The following is a 22,534-nucleotide window of genomic DNA, read 5'->3' on the forward strand; positions in this document are numbered from 1 at the left end:
TTCAGCAGATTAGAGCTTTCATTCAAAGTGCTTTAATGTTGATGGATCGTTTCTGGTCGCACTTTTCCTCCTTCTATCTTTTCCAATCGGTTTTCCCGAGGAATTTGGTGCCTGTTCACTTCAGTTCTCCAGACCAAATAAGACCACCCTGCAGCACTGACCTTGATCACAGCTGCTGGAAAAGCTCCCTCGACGGAGCGACATCAAGGTCAGACCTGATAACTGCCGTCTTTAGCGTGAAGCGAAGAGAAATCTGGGATGTAAATAAAGACCTGGAGGACCTGAAATGCGTGCAAAGATTTAAAAGCGAGTTCAGAAGCGCAGGAGCGATTAATCACGGCCCGTATCTCATCTTACACGCCGAGCGATCCAGTCCGCAAATCCCCCTGCAAAACCGCAGCCTGGATCCAAATCCAGCCTGGATCAAAACACATCTGCGTTGCCATGGCAGCAAGATAAGCATCAAGGCTTCTGGTTTTACCCACAAACCCCTAGCGCTTATCGTACTGCCACAAAATGTGTTTTAGCATTACCATGGATATCAGCAGCGAGGAGGTCGAGGAGTTCATTGGAAATTAGGGGAAAAAACCCCGATTCAGCGAAGTTCTCTTGTCTATACTTGTTTACACTTAAAATTTTTATTAACTAGCTCAACTTTTTAAACTGGACTAAAACACAAGTTTCCGACTCACCAAGCTAACAATTTTCAACCTGAGAAGGTTTCCCGGCATCTAAACATCTCACGTATCTGTTGCAAACTATATCCTTAAACTAAAAGCTGTAAATCTATGATCTCCTGCTCTAGCTCAGACCCCACCACCAGATGGCAGTCTTTGATTAAAATCATCACGAGCCTCCTCATTGCTTGCACGACTCTTGAGAGAACCCTGCTTTCAGGTTCCTGACTCTTCATCCATTCTGTGAGTTATTATGTCCTTTGGAAAGACGTGTGTGTGTGTGTGTGTGTGTGTGGAGAGATGTGGCGGCGGTTGACGTCGACTTCTCACACGCAGATGTTCCAGCGCTCGTTTCACACCACATTGGACTTGTTCAAACAAAGCCGGAGAACCTGGAGAGCAGTACCGTGTTATGATTGTGGACGGTGGTTTTGCAGCCGTGCTCCAAGATACATAGAGGACTGACTAAAGAGTCGAGGTTCCCCAAAAAACCTCCTCCTGTAACCAGCCGCCTCAGCTGCACTACAGCACCCACAGCCATGTGTGTATTCAGCACAATATGACTGATTGTTACACTCGGATCTCTCTCTCACACACACACACACACACGTCCCTGAAAAAACTACACAGGAACAAGACAAGAGGACTATAAAAACATTCTGTTATGACGATCGTCTTATCGAGATGTTTTTTCTTACCATGTTACAAAAAAACTGAGCAAAAACAATGACTCAAAAAACACAACTTCATTTCCACGTCTTCCTCGTCCTTATCTTCTGTCCAGTCCCCAATCTGTCCTTATTAATGTTAGGTCAACTTCTGATTTTTTTTTTTTTTTTTTTTTTACAAAAAATATTATTAAAAGATTGATAACTGACCTGAGCACTGACTTTACTTACTGACTTATTAAACAGCTCGCATACTGACTCGGTAACTCATTAACTTACTGATGTAAATACTTAATTACTCACTCACTGACTTAAATACTGACCTACGATCTTATCAACTGACCTGAATACTGACGTTACTGATTACTGGCTGAATAACAGATTTAAATGCTGCCTTAACTGATTACTGACTTATTAACTGACATTAAAAAATGACTTACAAACTTATTAACTGACTCAAATACTCACTGTCTTATTAACTGACATGAGTACTGACTTTACTTACTGACTTGGTCGTTAGTTGCCTTGCATACTGAATTACTAACTAATTAAGTGACAAGTATTTACTGATGCAAGTATTTAATTGCTTATTAACTGACAAGTATTTACTGACCTGGGTACTATCTTTGCTTCCTGACTTATCGGATTACCGGCTGATTAAGTGACTTACATACTGACTTACTAACTCGTATCAGTAAGTACTTGTCAGTTAATAGGTACTTAATTACTTATTAACCGACTTGACTCGCGTACTGACTTAACTGATACTTGCTGACATTTTAAATGACTTCATGACTGACTTAAGTACTTACTGCCTTAACTGACATTTTAACTTATTAACTTGACCACTGAACTAACTTAAGCATTATATAAACTGCCTCATATACTGACTTACTGATGCAGAGTCAGTACTTTACTCATTGATTTATTCAATGACTTTATGACTGACTTGAGTATTTACTGCCTTAACTGACATCATAAAAAGATTTATATACCAACTCATGTACTGACCTACTGACTTATTTAATTGTTGAATTTATCAACTAATGTAGGTATGTATTGACAAATAAAATGACATTTTAACTTACTAAATCTGATGTACTGACTTTACAGACATTACTGAATTGATAAGTGACTTATTTACTGACTTGCATTTATGTTCTTGATAACTGACTTAAATACTGAATGAATACTGCCCATGTAAATAATAATAAAAATAAATACATAAATATTAAGATGGTGTCTAAAGTGTCTTATGCCTAGAAGTAAATCTGTTCACTCGATCCACGTATTAAGGCAGTTGAGCTTCTCTTGGATCAGCTTTAATTTACAGAGTAAAAACGAGTACATGGTGAGATAAGTGTTGTGTGTTTTTTTTAAAGGATATTTTTCTCATTTCAGTTGAACTAAAGCTAGTAACCAGTCTGCTGCTCTCTGGTTCTGTGGTAAATGAGAAACAGAAAACAGCAGCTCATGCCACTACTAGTTACTCTTTTACAAAACTCTGAGATCTCTGTTTCTGCTGAAAAAATTAAGAGTAATTGGTCCAAGTTCAGCGTAAATGGCAATATTTACCCAGATCACGCTGCCCTAAACAGTGTGTCTGTGAAAAACATAAAAAATAAAAAAGCGATGTGAAAGTAGGTCATTGTTTTCCTCTGCTCTCCTCTCCAGTGTAATGGGACATCACGGGCATGACACGTTGCAGAGAGACGAGGGGGTGGTGGTGGTGTGTTGGGCGGAAACAAAAGCACAGAGGAAAAAGGACCATTGTCTGACTAGGACAACTGAAAACATGGAGCCAGAACTCTTGAAAAAAAAAAATGTTGATTTATTAAAGAAGTAAGCTGGAAGGGAAAAAAAAAATAGAAGCATTCTTTAGAGGCATGACAAAAAGCTGGCTCACATCTCGGTCATCCAGAAAGAGAGCTTTCGGTCTCCGGCGATCACGCACAGGGGGAGCGTTCTGTGCCAGCTCAAACCCGAGCCCACGACTGACGAGCCGATCATCACGGGCTGGAAGGATATGGTAGAGATACGAGACGTGATGTACTGACACTTCACACAAACACACAAACACACACAATACACTTACCTGTGGGTGACTGAGGTGATGCACCAGTAACTGACTGCTGATCTTTCCTGGACAGCCGGTGGTGGCGAAAAGATTCTCGTTTGCTCTCGACCACCTGAGAGATGCAGAACATTTGGCTCATTTGGATCGTTCTGTATATATATATATATATATATATATATATATATATATATATATATATATATATATATATATATATATATATATATATATATATATATATATACACAAACATACATATATATATATATATATATATATATATATATATATATATATATATATATATATATATATATATATACACACACACACACACACCTGACACAAAGGGTCCTTGCTTACCTGAAGAGTCGTGCTTTATCCAAATGCACTGGTCTCTTGTCCTGAGGATAGCTGGCAGAAAAAGATTGAAGTGATTAAAGTCTCCTGGCGTATGTTATTATGAGGATTTCTTTTCCATAATTTTTCCAAGTATTTACTGACCTGCGTACTGTCTTCGCTTACTGACTTATTAACTGATTACTGGCTTATTAACTTATTCATTAACTGACAAGTACTTACTGATATAAGCACTTAATTACATATTAACCAACTTAATGACTTTAGGACTGACTTATGTTCATACTTACGGTCTTAACTGATATTTTATCTTACTAACTTATTAATGCCTCATGTACTGACTTACTGATGCTGAGTCAGTACTTTACTCATTGACTTAACGACTCATGCACTGACTTATTCAATGACTTTATGACCAGTTAAGTACTTCCTGTCTTATTAACTGACATCATAAAAGATTTATATGACTTATTAACTGACTCATGTACTGACTTCTTATGTTATTCATGAATTGAACAACTGATTTAAGTATGTACTGACAAATAAAATGGCATTTTAACTGACTTTACAGACATTGCATATCTGGCAGAAAAATACTGAAGTGATTAAAGTCTCCTGGCGTTGATGATGATGATGATGGATTTCTTTTCAGAAGCCACATACGGAGGGTTGGTGTAGTTAAACTCAAATTTATCAAGCAGAAATCAGACATTCAGAACTGGTCAAAAGTTTTCAGCATAAAGATGGCATACAATCCACTCAGAATACAGGAAGTGAAAGTGACCTAAACATCCTGTGTATTTAAACTCAGGCACCTTTACAAAAAGAGCATCAAACATCAGCACAAACCCTGCATTCATGATTTCGGGAGGCTCCATGTGCTCACGACCGTGTGATCAGACGCTCCGCCTGTGGCTCACGGCGAGTTACGACACTTTTCTGGCCACAAGCTCCCGAATCATGAAGGTTGAAATGTGTCTGCACTTCTTTGGATGTTCGTGGATGTATTTTATTTGTGTGTTCTGGTATCCAGCAGGACAAAATTATTTGAATGCTCTTGAGCTTTTTGGAGCACAATATAATCAGTGGATAAAAAACAATTTCTGGCTTCGGGATTTTTCAAAGTTATTCATGTTGTTTTGTTTGAAACCGTAGCAGATTTGTTAACTTGCTCCAGGAAATGTCTGTGTTTGCTTGTTTTTAAATGCCAGCCAAAAACCTTCTTTCTGTGAGAACAGTTGGGTCAACGATTCGTGGGAAAATCTACACAGGTCAAATAAATCCACATACAGTATACAGTTCTAGGAGAGATGGAAATGAGTCGGTACCTCGAACGTGTGATGTCCCAGATCACCCAGTCGCTCCCCACCACAGCACCCACTTTAATGGTGTTTGTGAGGCACCAGTCAGCAGACATGAGAGGCATCTGCCCGCTGTCCAGTGACAGAATGGCCTGCTGAGTGACGAGGTCATAGAAACGAATGGTGCCCTTTTTCTCGGCCACCATCAGCTGCGAGGAAGCAAAGAGAAATCTCCTCAGCATCCTTGGTACTTTTCTGAATGAACCGCTTAGAGTATTTATTAGAGACAGAAGCAAAGAGCTCATTATGATGATGATGTAATACTTGCTTCCTTTCCCCAGATGCTATTTATAGCCTCGGGACGAGATTTGTATCGAGCCGAAGACGGCATGTGCTCTCTGCCGAGAACATCCTTAGCCTGAACTGAGGAAACTCGCAGCTTACCTTAAACACCTCCTCGGGATGCCAGCACACGGAGACCCCAGGAGACCACAGCCGGAACAATACGCTTTCGTTCCCTTCCAGATCCCAAACTCTGCAGGAAAAAAGAGTCACGGGTTATTTTTAAGCCTCTGGTTTCAAGTGTCCTAATAAACCCCAGAACTTCAAGATACTAAAAGGACATAAATCGAGAAGTCAACCTGACAGAACGTGTCTTAGCGTATATTTTTCACTAAAAGCATGTGGATGGTTAAACAGTCTGTTAAACACTCTGACGGACTGAAATTATAAAAAATATGGCACGTGCGCTCTAATGGTGAAAGATCCTCTCTGGTTCAGCAGAGTGTTGAAATCGTGCGGTATGGCGAAGGAGAAGCAGTCACTCATCCCTCGAGCAGGTGAGGAGGAAATGCTGGAAGCTGGAAATACAGCTGTGACTACGCCAGGCGACTGACCATATGCTCACACAAAGCCCCATGAGGTGAACGTGGACCTACAGATATTAACGTATGGTGAGTCTCTGCATCGCTGGTGGTTCGAAGGAGTGAAAAAGAACCTGTGGGTTTTTTTTGCATCATTCATTTCATTCGATTTCATTCAAGTGCGAAATGTAATTCTATCAAAAAGCGGCGTGAAGAGGACTAGAGGTCATAGCAAGAGTAGATAGAGAGGCACGAGCCGGATAGAGAGGAAATATAAGACGATAGAACTGGGACAGTAAGCCATCTTTGTCCTTTTGTGCTCCAAATCCACACACACACAAAGGAGGTCTAAAACAAAGCACAAACAAAATCAAACGAAGCGAAGCACTAAAAAAAAAGGAGCCGTGCTATAAAAATGGTCTCAAACAACCAATTAAGCACACAAAAGAACTGGATGAGGTATTGTGTGACAAAAATATCCTGGGTGAGCGCCGATACCCGCTGAGCACGGATGCGAGGTTGAGAGGTTGTTTCGGTTCCGATGAGTGCGTTAAACACGGATGAAAAATATGACAAGAGTAGGAGGAGGGGGAGAAAAAAGAAAAAGCTTTCAGACAGACTGATAACTTACAGTAAAGTGTGTGTGTGTTGGGATGGAGGAAATGTTCAGCTCGTTGGCTGCTGCCCCACTCAGCACCCAGTGACGAACGAGCAATAAAAGCCATTCGCTGGGGTATTATGAAGACGACTGTGTTCTCCAACAAGAGCGTGGAGTTCTTGCATGTCATAAATCCCCGAACTTTTGCAGCTTGACTTGAGTCCAAGAGACGACTGGGACTGCCAGTGCCGTGTTTCCCTTCCCAGGAAAACAGGCTTTCTTGCTCTTTAATTTGGCCTCTCGCAAAGCCACGAAGACATCCTGGCCATGGTGAACACAGATAGATAGAGAGAGAGAGAGAGAGAGAGAGAGAGGGGAGGGGTAGGGGGCTTGTGCATGGATGGAATAAATCACTTTGACGAAGCAGACGGTCGATCCTGAAAATTAGGAACCACATTTTGCCACATCAGAGCTACCAGTTCTCTGAAAGGGATAAGGTGGTTGCAGGGGTTTGGTGGAATTGAAAGAGACTGATGAGGTCATCGCAAAAGCTCTCCCTGCGACGTGTCGTGAATCCCAATTCCCTCACTCGACGACTTCCTGTGTACCAGATGCACAGATGTGAGAAAGAAAATCTACATAGGGGATAAGAGAAGATGCGCTACATGAGGTGAGGAGACCGAGGCAAGGTTACGGAGTCTCCACCGCGCACGGGTTTAGAGCAGCACGCTTGACCTGATCAGACCTTCGCACTCCAGCGCGAGTGAGATTTCAAACCACGACACACAAACATTGGCTGAAACGCTTCCGCTCGCCGCTGTTGCCAAGCGAAAGAGATCAATCGCACGCAACACCAGAAACCACCGACCACGACCACCGATGAACCGACGGTGCACTCGAACCGGTGGTGTGGGAATGTGGAAGGAAAAAGAAAGAAAGAAAAAAAAGAAAAAAAAAAAAAAAAAAAAAAAAAACAACAAACCAAAACCGAACCCGGTTCTCTCGAACACCATCAAGATAATTACTTAATCTCAGCTCAAGGAGAAGACAAAGAAGTGTGCCGGTATAGCGACGCCAGCAACGGGATGTGCTCGTGTTCAGCAATTTTTCAGTCATGTCATAATAACTGGCTTCCGGACACTGAAACCTTGATCATCAGACGATTTTGATGACCAGACACTTAGCAGTTCGGTTACAAATACACACACAAAAAAAGGACACTTGAAAAAATGACCACTAAAAAATGCTGATCCCCCCCCCATACATAAATCACTTAAAAATACAAAAAACAATCAAAATTATATTATAAAATTATATTATAAATTAAGTAGTTTCCAAGAAAATACTTCCCAAAAAATAAAAAACAAACAAACAAATAAATAAATAAAAGGCTCCTTTAATGTCATGATATTTCAAGCCTGTATTTCGTACAGGATCAGATCAAATTCCTTCTACTTTTTTTCTCCAGATAACCAATCCAACTTTTCCCCACTGGTCATGTGATCAGTGGCATCTCATCTCTAGAAGTAATGTTTTAGCTGATAATCATGTGTACAAATAAGATTGGACAGCCGAGAACCAGCGACCCGGGTTGGCAAAATTCATCCCTGGAAGATGGAGACTGCTAAAATGAGCAAAAAGCAAATCTGAGGCAGAGCAAGCTGATACTAAATAAATAAATAAATAAATAAAAACCAGCACTACGTCTCCCTGAGTCAGGACTCGGCATTCAGGTGAGCCCTCCTCTTTAATAATGAACTCGGTCAACTCAGCAATTCCCCGGAGTGACCTGCGCTTCCATCACTCGCCTGTAGGTGGCATCGAGAATTAAACAGGAGCTGAGATGCAGAAGGAAACTCATCACTGCGCTGCGCCACACCCACTACACACACACACACACACACACACACTTTTCAGATGTCACACCGATCCTCAGATGGATTGATGAATATGTACACCAACGAACCACAACATTAACACCACGCCCAGGTCAGGTGAAGAACATTGGCTGTGTCCTGATTGACACACTACACACTTACAATATGCACTCTAGTGTGTATGACATTGAGAAGGGCAGTATCATCTCATTAATTTGGGCTCATTTAAAAGACATTCCACACTTCGTTTTTTCGGTTAAATGAGTGCATCATCTGGGTTCTAGTTCTTGTTGGTGGACTTCTTAGTGTGAACACATGACTCACACTATTTATACTACACAATGCCACAGAATAGTGCATGCGTGTGCGATCTGGGCTACACCTCTTAATTATCTCTTTATAATGGCACCTGTCAGGAGCTCAAGTGAACAGTCAGTTCTTGAAGTTGATGTGCAGTGGTTAGAACCTATTAAAAGTGCTGTAGTGAAGAACAACCGGTGATACCACAACAGGGTCATGGACTCCAAAAGATGTGGTCCGATCCCACAGAAGAGCTAGTGTAGCACTGAAAAAGTGAAGGCCGGCTCTGACAGAAAGGAGTCAGATCACACAGAGCATCACAGCTTGCTGTATATGGAGCTGCAGAGCGTCAGAGTGACCATGCTGACTCCTGTACACCACTGAAGGACCCTACAATGCACACGTCAGCATCAGAACTGCACCAATGGAAGAAGGAGGTCTGGTCTGATGGATCAGGTTTTTTCTCTACATTACGAGGACCTCCAGCTGTGTGTTTGGGTGCGTCACTTACCTGGGGATGAGATGGCACCAGGATGTGAAGAAGGAGAGATGGAGGAGGCAGTGTGATGTTCTGGGTAATGTTCTGCTGGGAAACCATGAGTCCTGCATTCATGTGGATGTTACTTTCACATGCATCACCTACCTAAACACTGCTGCAAATCCACACCTTCATGTCAGTGGTGTTCCCTAACAGCAGTGTCCTCTTTCAGCGGGATGATGCAATCTGACACACTGCAAAGTGTTCAGGAACAGTTAGAAGAACAGGACAAAAGCTGTTGGTGGTTCAGCCTCTGAATTCCCTAGCATGGACTGAGATGTCAAAGTGTATGTGACTGTATTCATGCACATAATTAGCTGGTCATACGGTAATCGCTAGCTAATCGGACTTCCAGGTGAGCTTGTTGGTGCGTTGATTTGGCCAGCGAGCGAGCTAATGAACGTATGATTTGTCCACCACTTAAAGTAGAGCGATTTTGTCATGTTTTTTGGATCGGAAAACTGGTGTCTAGTTGCATACGTCTTCAAATCCAGCCTGACTTTGCAGACACACCCCTTTTTTATATTGCTCCCATGTTACTTCTGGTCTAGACGTAAATACATGGCGGCATCTTTGATCAGAGGAGGCCATGTGAATGAAAAGTGCACTGTGGTTGTGTGGGAGGAATTAAAAAGACATCTGTCGCTCTTTTTCATGCTCTGCTACGTTTCCACGACGTGACAGAAGCGAAATCTTTCTGCAGATGGAGGATGGAGATGTTTTCTCTGGCCAAAGAGGGACACCGAGGCCGAGGCCGGGGATGCGGATGTCTCCTCTCCCACACGCCGGGGTTTAAAGTTTGCGTCTTTCCAGTGCCCTCGGAGTGTTCCAGAAACTGCTGACACGTTGATCAGAGTCAGCACTAATAGCGATGTGCCCTTGATCACATGCTGAATACCAAAAGCTGTCAAAGTGCGCACGATGGGGCCCGAGGAATAAATCATTCAGCGAGTTCATCGCACAGAAGCGATCAGAGATCAGAGACTTTCTTTAAGCTCGCAGCTCGTCCAGTTCGGATCCGACGCGATTAATTCTGATCGGCTCGCTCTGGAACATTCTGCCCTCCGACTGTGATAAAGCCTGATATTCTCGCTCTTTCATCCCGACCTCGCATTTGAACCTGCACCAACACCAACAGGGCGGCCGCGAGAAGGAGGAGCGCGGAGCTCTGAGGACACGCACCGGGGTGACGGGTGTAGCAAAACATTAGCGTATCGCTACGGGGAGAAAGAGTGCTGTGTCTAGACACATGCTGGAGTGGATATGAAGTGGAGGAGACAGGCATCCTGAAGAGCGGAATAACAAAAACAGGGATAGGAACACACACACGTACATACAGTACAGCTGGCCCATACAGTGCATGAGGGTCTCACACACACACACACACGGATCAGCATGGAAAAAAAAACATGAGTGCAGCAAGTGCATCCATCTTTCATTAAACCAACACACGCCTTCCAAATCAAGCAAAATCACAGAAACCGAATGAAACTGATCTGGAATATAAACGCAATATAGTTCACTTTAATCTTCTCTAACGGTTAATACAGAACATCCTGCTCAGAAAAGGTTGAGATTTACGCTCCTGTCGGCATCCTGCTGCTAGATGAGAAAATAATATACATAAAATACAGCCTGAGTTTATCCTGCTGCTGAATGTATTTCATTTTTTTGTTAGGAGATGACTCCTAATGCCTGAATTTCCAGGCGTTTTTATTCATTATATTATGAAATGTCTTAAAGTGTGGAAGTTGCTTCTGTTCCAGGAGGAGCTTCCTGAAGTGTTTATGTTCCTCAGCAACCGCAATGTTTTCAATTCATTATAGTAACATTTAATAGATAGATTATAAAAACACAGCTGAAACAAAGCGGAAGTTACAGCTTTGACCTCTGACTGTTCCAGAGTGCTGAAACTGGAGACTCCTTCCATAAAGGTTACATTAATGTCACTGTACTTTAAGAACATCACAGCGTATCAGTGATCACACGTGGAGCGTCTGCTGTACACGTCCATCTGAACGAGCAGTTACCATAGCAACCATAACGTACTAACAGAAACTTGAGATTTCTCGCTGCCTTCTGACCAATCGGAATTCAGAAGTCAACAGTGCAGCGGTAAAACACAAAAATACGGTCGGTGTTTACTGTATTAAAAGAAGAAGAACATACATTATGGCACAGTGAAATTCTTTTCTTCACATATCCCAGCTGAGGAAATTGAGGTCAGAGTGCAGGGGCAGCTATGATACAGTGCCCCCTGGAGTGGAGAGGATTAAGGACCTTGATGAATAGCCAATCAGTGGCAATTTGGGGGAGCCGGGGCTTGAACCCCGACCTTCCATCAACAACCCAGAGCCTTAACCACTGGCCCCACTGCCCCCTAGCTAGAACTATTACTCTGCTATACTACTATACTGTTATCATCACTGTGCTGCATTATTAAGTACAGTAAGTTTCATGATGCAATTATTTACACATTTTATTTCATTTGTGTATTAATACATTGACTCTGTGGATGAAACAGTATGAAAAGCGCTCCAGTTCCCGTCCACCTTGAAGCCATTACGGCTGCTCGATTTCCTGGTTTGCGGTTTAGGAAAGGAGGCGGGAAAGCGCACGGTGGCGTCCAGGTGTGTCGGTTACACGTCTCTGACGTAAAAAGGGAAGCCCTGAGCCTCCTGGAGAGCTCGCTTTAGGTTACCTCGAGCTGGCGAGGAAACCGCACCGTACCTCTGGGGTGCACTTGAGTCAGGCCCGCTTGTTAACCGTCACCGAGGAGACGGGAGGGGGAAAAAAAAACAAAAAAAAAAACTCAGAGTTGCTGATTGGATTTCCACATTTAACCAATTACTAAAGGAAACGGGGGTTCGCACTTACGCACAGCGGCCGTGTTGTGTTTAGGGTCGGGTTTCGCGCTGGAAAACGTGGTCAGAACTTTCTGGACCATTAACAGAGAACAGAACACAATAGGACAGACACAGACACACACAGAGTCATGCTTTAGGGTTCGACTGACCTGCAAGTGTGATCGTCACTGACCGATGCTATTTGCTTTCCTTCCGTGGGCTCGAATACGACGTGATTGATGTAGCTGCTGTGTCCCTCCATCGCCTAGGCAACACAGGAAATAGGAAAATCACACACATATGGACAGTCGCAATATACGCGGAAAGTTCACTTCCCACCCAGTCCCTGGTGACATAGAGAACCTACAGGTACGGCGTGGACACAACGTCTGCCTTCTGCCCTAGACAGCGTTTCGGCGTGAATGTTTTTGTTAGGGGGAAAAAACCTGATGTAAAAAACATGAGCATATGTCTGACAAGTCTATCCATAATTCTATCCTCCCTCTCTCCCTCATTCATATATATATATATATACACACACACACACCTCTCTATATCTACACACACACTATTATTTTCAAGCCTCTTTTCTTTATTTATTTGAAAGAGGCTAGCCAAGGTTTACTCCAGTTTTCACAAACCCTCCCCACATTAATATTCAAATATGCAAAACATTTACATACACATATTCAAGTCAGGTCATAAGTTTGCACACACCATGCAGGATCAGCAAAATGTTATCATAAAACTTGCCTTTGGGTTTATTTAGTCCTAACTTGTATAAGAAATTTTAACATTTTACAGATTTTTACGTACTGTGTATAACAACTTCTGAATTTATGCAAATGAACCAGTGTGAAAGTTGCTGAATACTGTCGCTGTTTATGAATCCCTTGTCCGTCCTACGTATTTAAACCGTCCGGTGTTCTTCCGAAACATTATTAGCTTTTCCAGCATCGTCTGCATATCTCACACCCTTCTGACAGCAGCTGTGAAGTGGGGGGTGAAGGGGGCATGTAAACTTTTGAGCAGGACATTTGGAGTAAATCATTCTCTGGGAAACATCTTGTGTAGCTTTTGATGACGAGCACTAAAAAAAATCTACCTGAAATCAACCTGCTCAAAAGTTTACACCCCCCAGACTCTTGTATCCTGTTGCCCTTTTTGAGGCGTCAGTGAAAGACGAGGTATATGGATGTAATAAATGAGGATATGAAGCTAGTGGGTGCAAGTGTTGAGGATGCAGAAGATAGAGATAAGTGGAGAGAGATAATTCGCTGTGGCGACCCCTAAAGGGAAAAGCCGGAAGAAGAAGAAGAAGAAGAAGAAGAAGGGTGACGAGTCCCTCATTTGTCCTCAGTGTGAACAGATGGACCTCAGTATCACAGAGTCACCACTGGACAGGGGTCAGCTGCTGGAGGAGATGCTGGAAAAGTGGAGCATATGCAGGAGCTGAAGCACAGTTGGCAGATTAACTGCTCAGGACAATCAAACACAAGAAACCAGGAAAAAACAGTCGCTGATCTTTTGGGAAACAACAATTATGAATTGCGCGAGAAGTGTAAAGTTGTGAATTCAGTAATTATTCTAAAAATCGCAGGGACTAAAGGACTGTTGTGTGGAATATCATTCAGGGATGTTTGCATCTGTGAACATCTGTTATGTGGGATATCATTCAGAGAAGCACTAAATAAAAACACGGCCCAAATTTTTCTTTTCGGATAAATTCCTAACATTTTGCAGGCGTGTGTAACCTTCTGACCCTGACTGTATGGCCTTTGAAGATTTAAGCAAGCCGCTGATTAGCCTGAGCTAGCACTGCCACACACACACACACGCATATTCACCCACTAAAACCATCCAGAAAATCCCTATTTATTTATTTATATGTGAATTTATTTATTTATTTATTTATATATTCATTTATTTATTTAATTTTCTAATATCTTCCCTTTTACTTTTGCTCACTTCCCAATTTTTTTATTTTTTGCAACATCACTTCCCACGACGTGCACTAAATTAAATCCACGGCGTGGATCACAGCCTGTTCTTTTTCAGGAATGCTTTCCACACAGAACATCACATTCCCACTCCATCATAATCTAATAAAGCTCGATGGGAACGAGGTCCAATATTATTTAAAAACGCGTGATCCCACAGCATTTGGACTTTATATGCTAAGATTCCACAAATGTCTCTAATAGACAATACTGCAAATAAAAAACAACATTCCAGCAGTTTCTGTGAAGGGCCACCAAACGGCCCGGGGTCAGCCTCCATCATCATATGAAAAGTGTTCTGGAGAAGTAAACACAGTGGGCGAGGGCGCGCGGAGATTTGATTTTAAGTAAAAGCATGCTGTATGTTCCGCAGCAGTGCGAGAGCGTCGACTCATCCGCAGGTGGAGCGGGAGAGGAATTTTTGAACGAGCGGCTGAGCCAAGATGTTTGTCATCTGAGCGCTGAGTTGAGGTTTTAATGTTTCGAGACGACGTTTGTTCGGCATATGTGTACCACACACGTGACACTTTCTTCATCGAATAAAAAATTGGAAACTGGTACGAGTCAGAAATTGGAAACTGGTACGAGTCAGAAATTGGAAACTGGTACGAGTCAGAAATTGGAAACTGGTACGAGTCAGAAATTGGAAACTGGTACGAGTCAGAAATTGGAAACTGGTACGAGTCAGAAATTGGAAACTGGTACGAGTCAGAAATTGGTACAAGTTAGATCATTTCCTGTCCAGTGTCACCCAAATGAGGATGAGGTTGCCTTCTGAGCCTGGTTCCTCTCAAAGTTTCTTCCTCATATCATCTCAGGGAGTTTTTCCTCACCACTGTATAATTTTTATTCTATATTTTATCCTATATTTCTGTAAAGCTGTTTCCAGACAATGTTCATTGTTAAAAGCTCCATATAAAAAAATTGAATTGAAAATTCTGCAGTCATTTAGTTAAGAACTTAAAACTTGTGTGAGGTTTAAAATTATTGGACCCTGAACTGATGGCCTAAATAAATACTCATAAAACCATAATCATAAAAATCATAAAAGTGATTGTTATAACACCATCAACATCGTCTACACCTTCTACACCATCAACTCCATCTACATCATCTACACCATCAACTCCATCTACACCATCAACTCCATCTACACCATCAACTCCATCTACACCATCAACTCTATCTACATCATCTACACCATCAACTCCATCTACATCATCTACACCATCAACTCCATCTACATCATCTACACCATCAACTCCATCTACGCCATCAAACCCAATCTACATCATCTACACCATCAACTCCATCTACACCATCAACTCCATCTACATCATCTACACCATCAACATCGTCTACACCTTCTACACCATCAACTCCATCTACATCATCTACAAAATCAACTCCATCTACACCATCAACTCCATCTACACCATCAACTCCATCTACACCATCTACACCATCAACTCCATCTACACCATCTACACCATCAACTCCATCTACACCATCAACTCCATCTACACCATCTACACCATCAACTCCATCTACACCATCAACTCCATCTACACCATCAACTCCATCTACATCATCTACACCATCAACTCCATCTACATCATCTACACCATCAACTCCATCTACACCATCAACTCCATCTACATCATCTACACCATCAACTCCATCTACATCATCTACACCATCAACTCCATCTACACCATCTACACCATCAACTCCATCTACATCATCTACACCATCAACTCCATCTACATCATCTACACCATCAACACCATCAACTCCATCTACACCATCAACTCCATCTACACCATCAACTCCATCTACATCATCTACACCATCAACTCCATCTACACCATCAACTCCATCTACATCATCTACACCATCAACATCGTCTACACCTTCTACACCATCAACTCCATCTACATCATCTACACCATCAACTCCATCTACACCATCAACTCCATCTACACCATCAACTCCATCTACATCATCTACACCATCAACTCCATCTACACCATCAACTCCATCTACATCATCTACACCATCAACTCCATCTACATCATCAACTCCATCAATTCCATCTACACCATCAACTCCATCTACATCATCTACACCATCAACTCCATCTACATCATCAACTCCATCAATTCCATCTACATCATCTACACCATCTACTCCATCAACTCCATCAACTCCGTCAACTCCATCTACACCGTCAACTCCATCTACACCATCAACTCCATCTACACCGTCAACTCCATCAACTCCATCTACACCGTCAACTCCATCTACACCATCTACACCGTCAACTCCATCTACACCATCAACTCCATCTACACCATCAACTCCATCAACACCATCAACTCTACATCATCTACACCATCAACATCGTCTACACCATCAACTCCATCTACATCATCTACACCATCAACTCCATCTACACCATCAACTCCATCTACACCATCAACTCCATCTACATCATCAACTCCATCTACATCATCTACACCATCAACTCCATCTACACCATCAACTCCATCTACATCATCAACTCCATCTACATCATCTACACCATCAACTCCATCTACATCATCAACTCCATCTACATCATCTACACCATCAACTCCATCTACACCATCAACTCCATCTACATCATCTACACCATCAACTCCATCTACACCATCAACTCCATCTACATCATCTACACCATCAACTCCATCTACATCATCAACTCCATCTACATCATCTACACCATCAACTCCATCTACACCATCAACTCCATCTACACCATCAACTCCATCTACATCATCTACACCATCAACTCCATCTACACCATCAACTCCATCTACATCATCAACTCCATCTACATCATCTACACCATCAACTCCATCTACATCATCAACTCCATCTACATCATCTACACCATCAACTCCATCTACACCATCAACTCCATCTACATCATCTACAAAATCAACTCCATCTACACCATCAACTCCATCTACATCATCTACACCATCAACTCCATCTACATCATCAACTCCATCTACATCATCTACACCATCAACTCCATCTACACCATCAACTCCATCTACACCATCAACTCCATCTACACCATCAACTCCATCTACATCATCTACACCATCAACTCCATCTACATCATCTACACCATCAACTCCATCTACATCATCTACACCATCAACTCCATCTACACCATCTACACCATCAACTCCATCTACATCATCTACACCATCAACTCCATCTACACCATCAACACCATCAACTCCATCTACACCATCAACTCCATCTACACCATCAACTCCATCTACACCATCAACTCCATCTACATCATCTACACCATCAACTCCATCTACACCATCAACTCCATCTACACCATCAACATCGTCTACACCTTCTACACCATCAACTCCATCTACATCATCTACACCATCAACTCCATCTACACCATCAACTCCATCTACACCATCAACTCCATCTACACCATCTACACCATCAACTCCATCTACACCATCAACTCCATCTACATCATCTACACCATCAACTCCATCTACATCATCAACTCCATCAATTCCATCTACATCATCTACACCATCTACTCCATCAACTCCGTCAACTCCGTCAACTCCATCTACACCGTCAACTCCATCTACACCGTCAACTCCATCTACACCATCTACACCGTCAACTCCATCTACACCATCAACTCCATCTACACCATCAACTCCATCTACACCGTCAACTCCATCTACACCGTCAACTCCATCAACTCCATCTACACCGTCAACTCCATCAACTCCATCTACACCGTCAACTCCATCTACACCATCTACACCGTCAACTCCATCTACACCATCAACTCCATCAACTCTACATCATCTACACCATCAACATCGTCTACACCATCAACTCCATCTACATCATCTACAAAATCAACTCCATCTACACCATCAACTCCATCTACACCATCAACTCCATCTACACCATCAACTCCATCTACATCATCTACACCATCAACTCCATCTACATCATCTACACCATCAACTCCATCTACATCATCTACACCATCAACTCCATCTACACCATCAACTCCATCTACACCATCAACTCCATCTACATCATCTACACCATCAACTCCATCTACATCATCTACACCATCAACTCCATCTACGCCATCAAACCCAATCTACATCATCTACACCATCAACTCCATCTACACCATCAACTCCATCTACATCATCTACACCATCAACATCGTCTACACCTTCTACACCATCAACTCCATCTACATCATCTACAAAATCAACTCCATCTACACCATCAACTCCATCTACATCATCTACACCATCAACTCCATCTACACCATCAACTCCATCTACATCATCTACACCATCAACTCCATCTACACCATCAACTCCATCTACACCATCTACATCAACTCCATCTACACCATCAACTCCATCCACATCATCTACACCATCAACTCCATCTACACCATCTACATCAACTCCATCATCTACATCATCAACTCCATCTACATCATCAACTCCATCTACATCATCAACTCCATCCACATCATCTACACCATCAACTCCATCTACATCAACTCCATCTACATCATCAACTCCATCTACATCTTATACACCGTCAACTCCATCTACACCATCAACTCCATCTACACCGTCAACTCCATCTACACCGTCAACTCCATCAACTCCATCTACACCATCAACTCCATCTACACCATCAACTCCATCTACACCATCAACTCCATCTACATCATCTACACCATCAACTCCATCTACATCATCTACACCATCAACATCGTCTACACCTTCTACACCATCAACTCCATCTACACCATCAACTCCATCTACATCATCTACACCATCAACTCCATCTACACCATCAACTCCATCAACTCCATCTACATCATCTACACCGTCAACTCCATCTACACCGTCAACTCCATCTACACCGTCAACTCCATCTACACCGTCAACTCCATCAACTCCATCTACACCGTCAACTCCATCAACTCCATCTACACCATCAACTCCATCTACACCATCTACTCCATCTACACCATCAACTCCATCTACACCATCAACTCCATCTACACCATCAACTCCATCTACACCATCAACTCCATCTACATCATCAACTCCATCTACACCATTAACTCCATCTACACCATCAACTCCATCTACACCATCAACTCCATCTACACCATCTACATCAACTCCATCTACATCAACTCCATCTACACCATCAACTCCATCTACACCATCAACTCCATCCACATCATCTACACCATCAACTCCATCTACACCATCTACATCAACTCCATCTACACCATCTACATCATCAACTCCATCTACACCATCAACTCCATCTACACCATCAACTCCATCTACATCATCAACTCCATCCACATCATCTACACCATCCACATCAACTCCATCTACATCATCAACTCCATCTACATCTTATACACCATCAACTCCATCTACACCATCAACTCCATCTACACCATCAACTCCATCTACATCATCAACTCCATCTACATCTTATACACCATCAACTCCATCTACACCATCAACTCCATCTACACCATCAACTCCATCTACACCATCAACTATATTAACACCAGTGACATATTTTGGAGAATATTTTTATAGGCATTAATAATACCGATAGATGACCTTCCTAAAGTGACATGATTAGTTTGTATATTAAAGAACTTGAGCGTGCAAGGTAAGAGAAAGTGGGCGGGGCTTCCAGGAAGTGTCTGTTAACACTGAATAGTTCTATACACCTGATCCACTTGCGGCTCATGCCCTGTAATGTCAGCCTGCGTACTTTGAGTGAAAACTCTCTGATGTTAAACTGTGGCTAATATAATGAAATATGATGTGATATAATGTAGTATAATCAGAACAAACATCACTAGATATTGTGGCAGTGTAATATCTGGAAAACGCAGAGATGATGATGACGACGATGATGAAATGATCATATTGCACAGGCTATATACAGTGTACACTCCAAGTGCACAAAGCATCCTGAAGTTAAAAGGGACAGCAGCAACATTTAAATGAATGTTATCATTGGCATATGCATCACCATCTTACCTTTACTTCATCAAGCTTCTGAAGATCTGAAGTAAAGAGTCTCAGCTTTCTGTCGGCTGATGCTGTGCAAAACCTGCAAATAGAATTGATGCAAATGTTAAAGTCAGGGTCAGGACTTATTTCTGTTTTGAATCTCACATCTCTGGAAGCACTGGGTAGAAGAAGGCAGCACGTTTGTTGTTTTCTTTTTCAAATGAAACCGTAGTGTTGAGCTAACATTAGCTTGGGTGTTGATTTCTATCAACAGATTTGGTTTTTTACCTTCATAGTTCTGTGTGTGATGAAGCATACATTCTGACTCCTTTCTTTAGCTTACTATAAAGCCTTATAAGACAACACAAAATAACATTTACACAGATAACCTCACAAATCATACAACATTCACACAAGCCCTATATTTTCAGTATGAACAGTAAATGTGGAGAATGTAATGTTATAATCGTAATAAAGTGATAGAGGAACTTTTGAGATATCACGAGTGCCTTGAAGTATTTTTAGTATACCTATGAAGCAAGTGATTACAGGTGAAAGCAGCATATTTGTGGTATATATATATATATATATATATATATATATATATATATATATATATATATATATATATATATATATATTTTTTAAATAAAGATGTGTGAAAGCAGCCTACAGGGACACTACGGTTGCCATAGTAACACAGGTCTGTAGGCTGGCAAATAACCAATGTGGTTATAAACTACCTGATCATCTGAGGCAGTTTGTCCAGTCGGGATTCTGGACTCCAGGCAAGAGCATCAGCACGAACCCCATGCATGAAGACACGCAGAACGGTGAATTCTACTCCATCTACATCCATATCCTCCTCCTACACACACACACACGTTCAACCCAGCACATAAAAACAAGCTCAACATGCCTCATTATGCAAAGTTTTTAAGATTATCACACAAATCCTTTTTAAGATGGTTTATTTTATCCGATCATGTTTTTGGAGCTGAACGCATGACTTACGTGCGTATCTCTTACTACACAAATCGATTTTATTGGATGCTTACATATTTTTCTGCACTGAATATTTGAGCTTATTGACACCTCCACCACGAGAGACTCTGATTGAAATGATCAGACCTCAAGCTGGTCTCTGATTGGACGCTCACCTTGAAGCGGCACGTTCCCACGACGACGTGCTGGCTTTCGGTGTAGCCGAGGAGCGAGGAGGCGGAGCCGCAGTCGTACGGACTGAACTCCACCACGTGGACGTAGTCATCACAGGGCAGCGTGTACGAGGCTGAGCGACCCGCCTCATCCTGCATGGTCAGCTCTTCCTTTAATACAGATGCTGCTGCTTCTTCAAACTCTGATTCAGCTTCACCTGCAACACAAAGACAATTCATCTTTACACACACGCAACGATATGCACAAGCTGCACGCGTAAATAACTTTTTATTTTCAGTCTGCTTTATTAGAATGTAAGAAATAAATCAAAGGAATCTCTTTGGTTATTTATCTAATGCACCCTTTATATCAGAGATGCATTAAATAAGCTTAGTCCCCGCCCACCAGATTACGTCTCTGTTGGTTAGAGGGGTTGTACGTTTGAATATTCCTCGCCCTGTTTTCCACAGAGCCACGCCCCCATGTTCTACTTTTGCTAAAGCCACGGCTTAATATATACATATATTTTAAATCACGTTCAATATATCTTCCAGATTATTCCATACTCTTAATCTTAATCTTTATCCACACTCCTTAAATGTTAAATAAACGTCTCCTCAAACAAAACATGCGGTAAACTTACGTGGAGCGTCCACCGTACTATGTGAACGAGTTGCTATAGAAACGATGACGTAATGAAGTAGCAGTGCGTTAATTTATCGCTTGCAGCTGCACTAATGCAAGATAAAAGACTATTCATTGGCCAAACGCGCAATAAACACAACGTATACACAAACAATATGATTAACGCATTGAGACCTAACTCGAATTTTGATATTATCCGTATCAAACGTTCAAAAAAGTATGAAAAATCGACGTGCGCGTGAGGAACTCGCGCGTGAGCTCGGAGTAGCGTTAGCATCCTTAACTAAAGACAACGACTTAATAAACTTATCCACGTATTTTTTTTTGCGTTCGAGATTAAAACTGTTTCGTTTTACATCACCTTGTCTTATTTATCTGGTTTCACTGTTTTCAGGAATCCAGAACGTGATCTAATGTGACGCTTGTCAGAAAACCGCCTTTCAAACGCGTTTGGAATGTTTATTTCCGGATTGTTTTTTTTTCTTCCGGGTT

At 41.9% G+C, this 22,534-nt stretch overlaps 1 protein-coding gene across 2 annotated transcripts; it reads right to left on the reverse strand.

Moving 5' to 3' along the window:
- Window positions 1-3,155: 3,155 nt before the first annotated feature.
- Window positions 3,156-22,523, reverse strand: nup37 (nucleoporin 37). Of its 2 annotated transcripts, none has more exons than XM_058417223.1 (10): window positions 22,404-22,523; window positions 21,400-21,614; window positions 20,983-21,107; window positions 20,267-20,339; window positions 12,276-12,370; window positions 5,528-5,618; window positions 5,111-5,292; window positions 3,786-3,836; window positions 3,441-3,534; window positions 3,156-3,361 (listed from the first exon to the last, which is right to left on the reverse strand). In XM_058417223.1, exons 2-10 carry the CDS (start codon window positions 21,553-21,555, stop codon window positions 3,248-3,250), a joined length of 981 nt encoding a protein of 326 aa, XP_058273206.1. In that variant the 5' UTR covers window positions 21,556-21,614; window positions 22,404-22,523; the 3' UTR covers window positions 3,156-3,247. The 2 variants fall into 2 exon arrangements, with proteins under 2 accessions (XP_058273206.1, XP_058273205.1); XM_058417222.1 differs by lacking the exon at window positions 22,404-22,523 and adding an exon at window positions 22,041-22,325.
- Between the last annotated feature and the right edge of the window lie 11 nt (window positions 22,524-22,534).

The sequence above is a fragment of the Hemibagrus wyckioides genome, linkage group LG19 (assembly GCF_019097595.1).
Source record: "Hemibagrus wyckioides isolate EC202008001 linkage group LG19, SWU_Hwy_1.0, whole genome shotgun sequence".
In the NCBI taxonomy this organism is placed as follows: Eukaryota; Metazoa; Chordata; class Actinopteri; order Siluriformes; family Bagridae; genus Hemibagrus; species Hemibagrus wyckioides.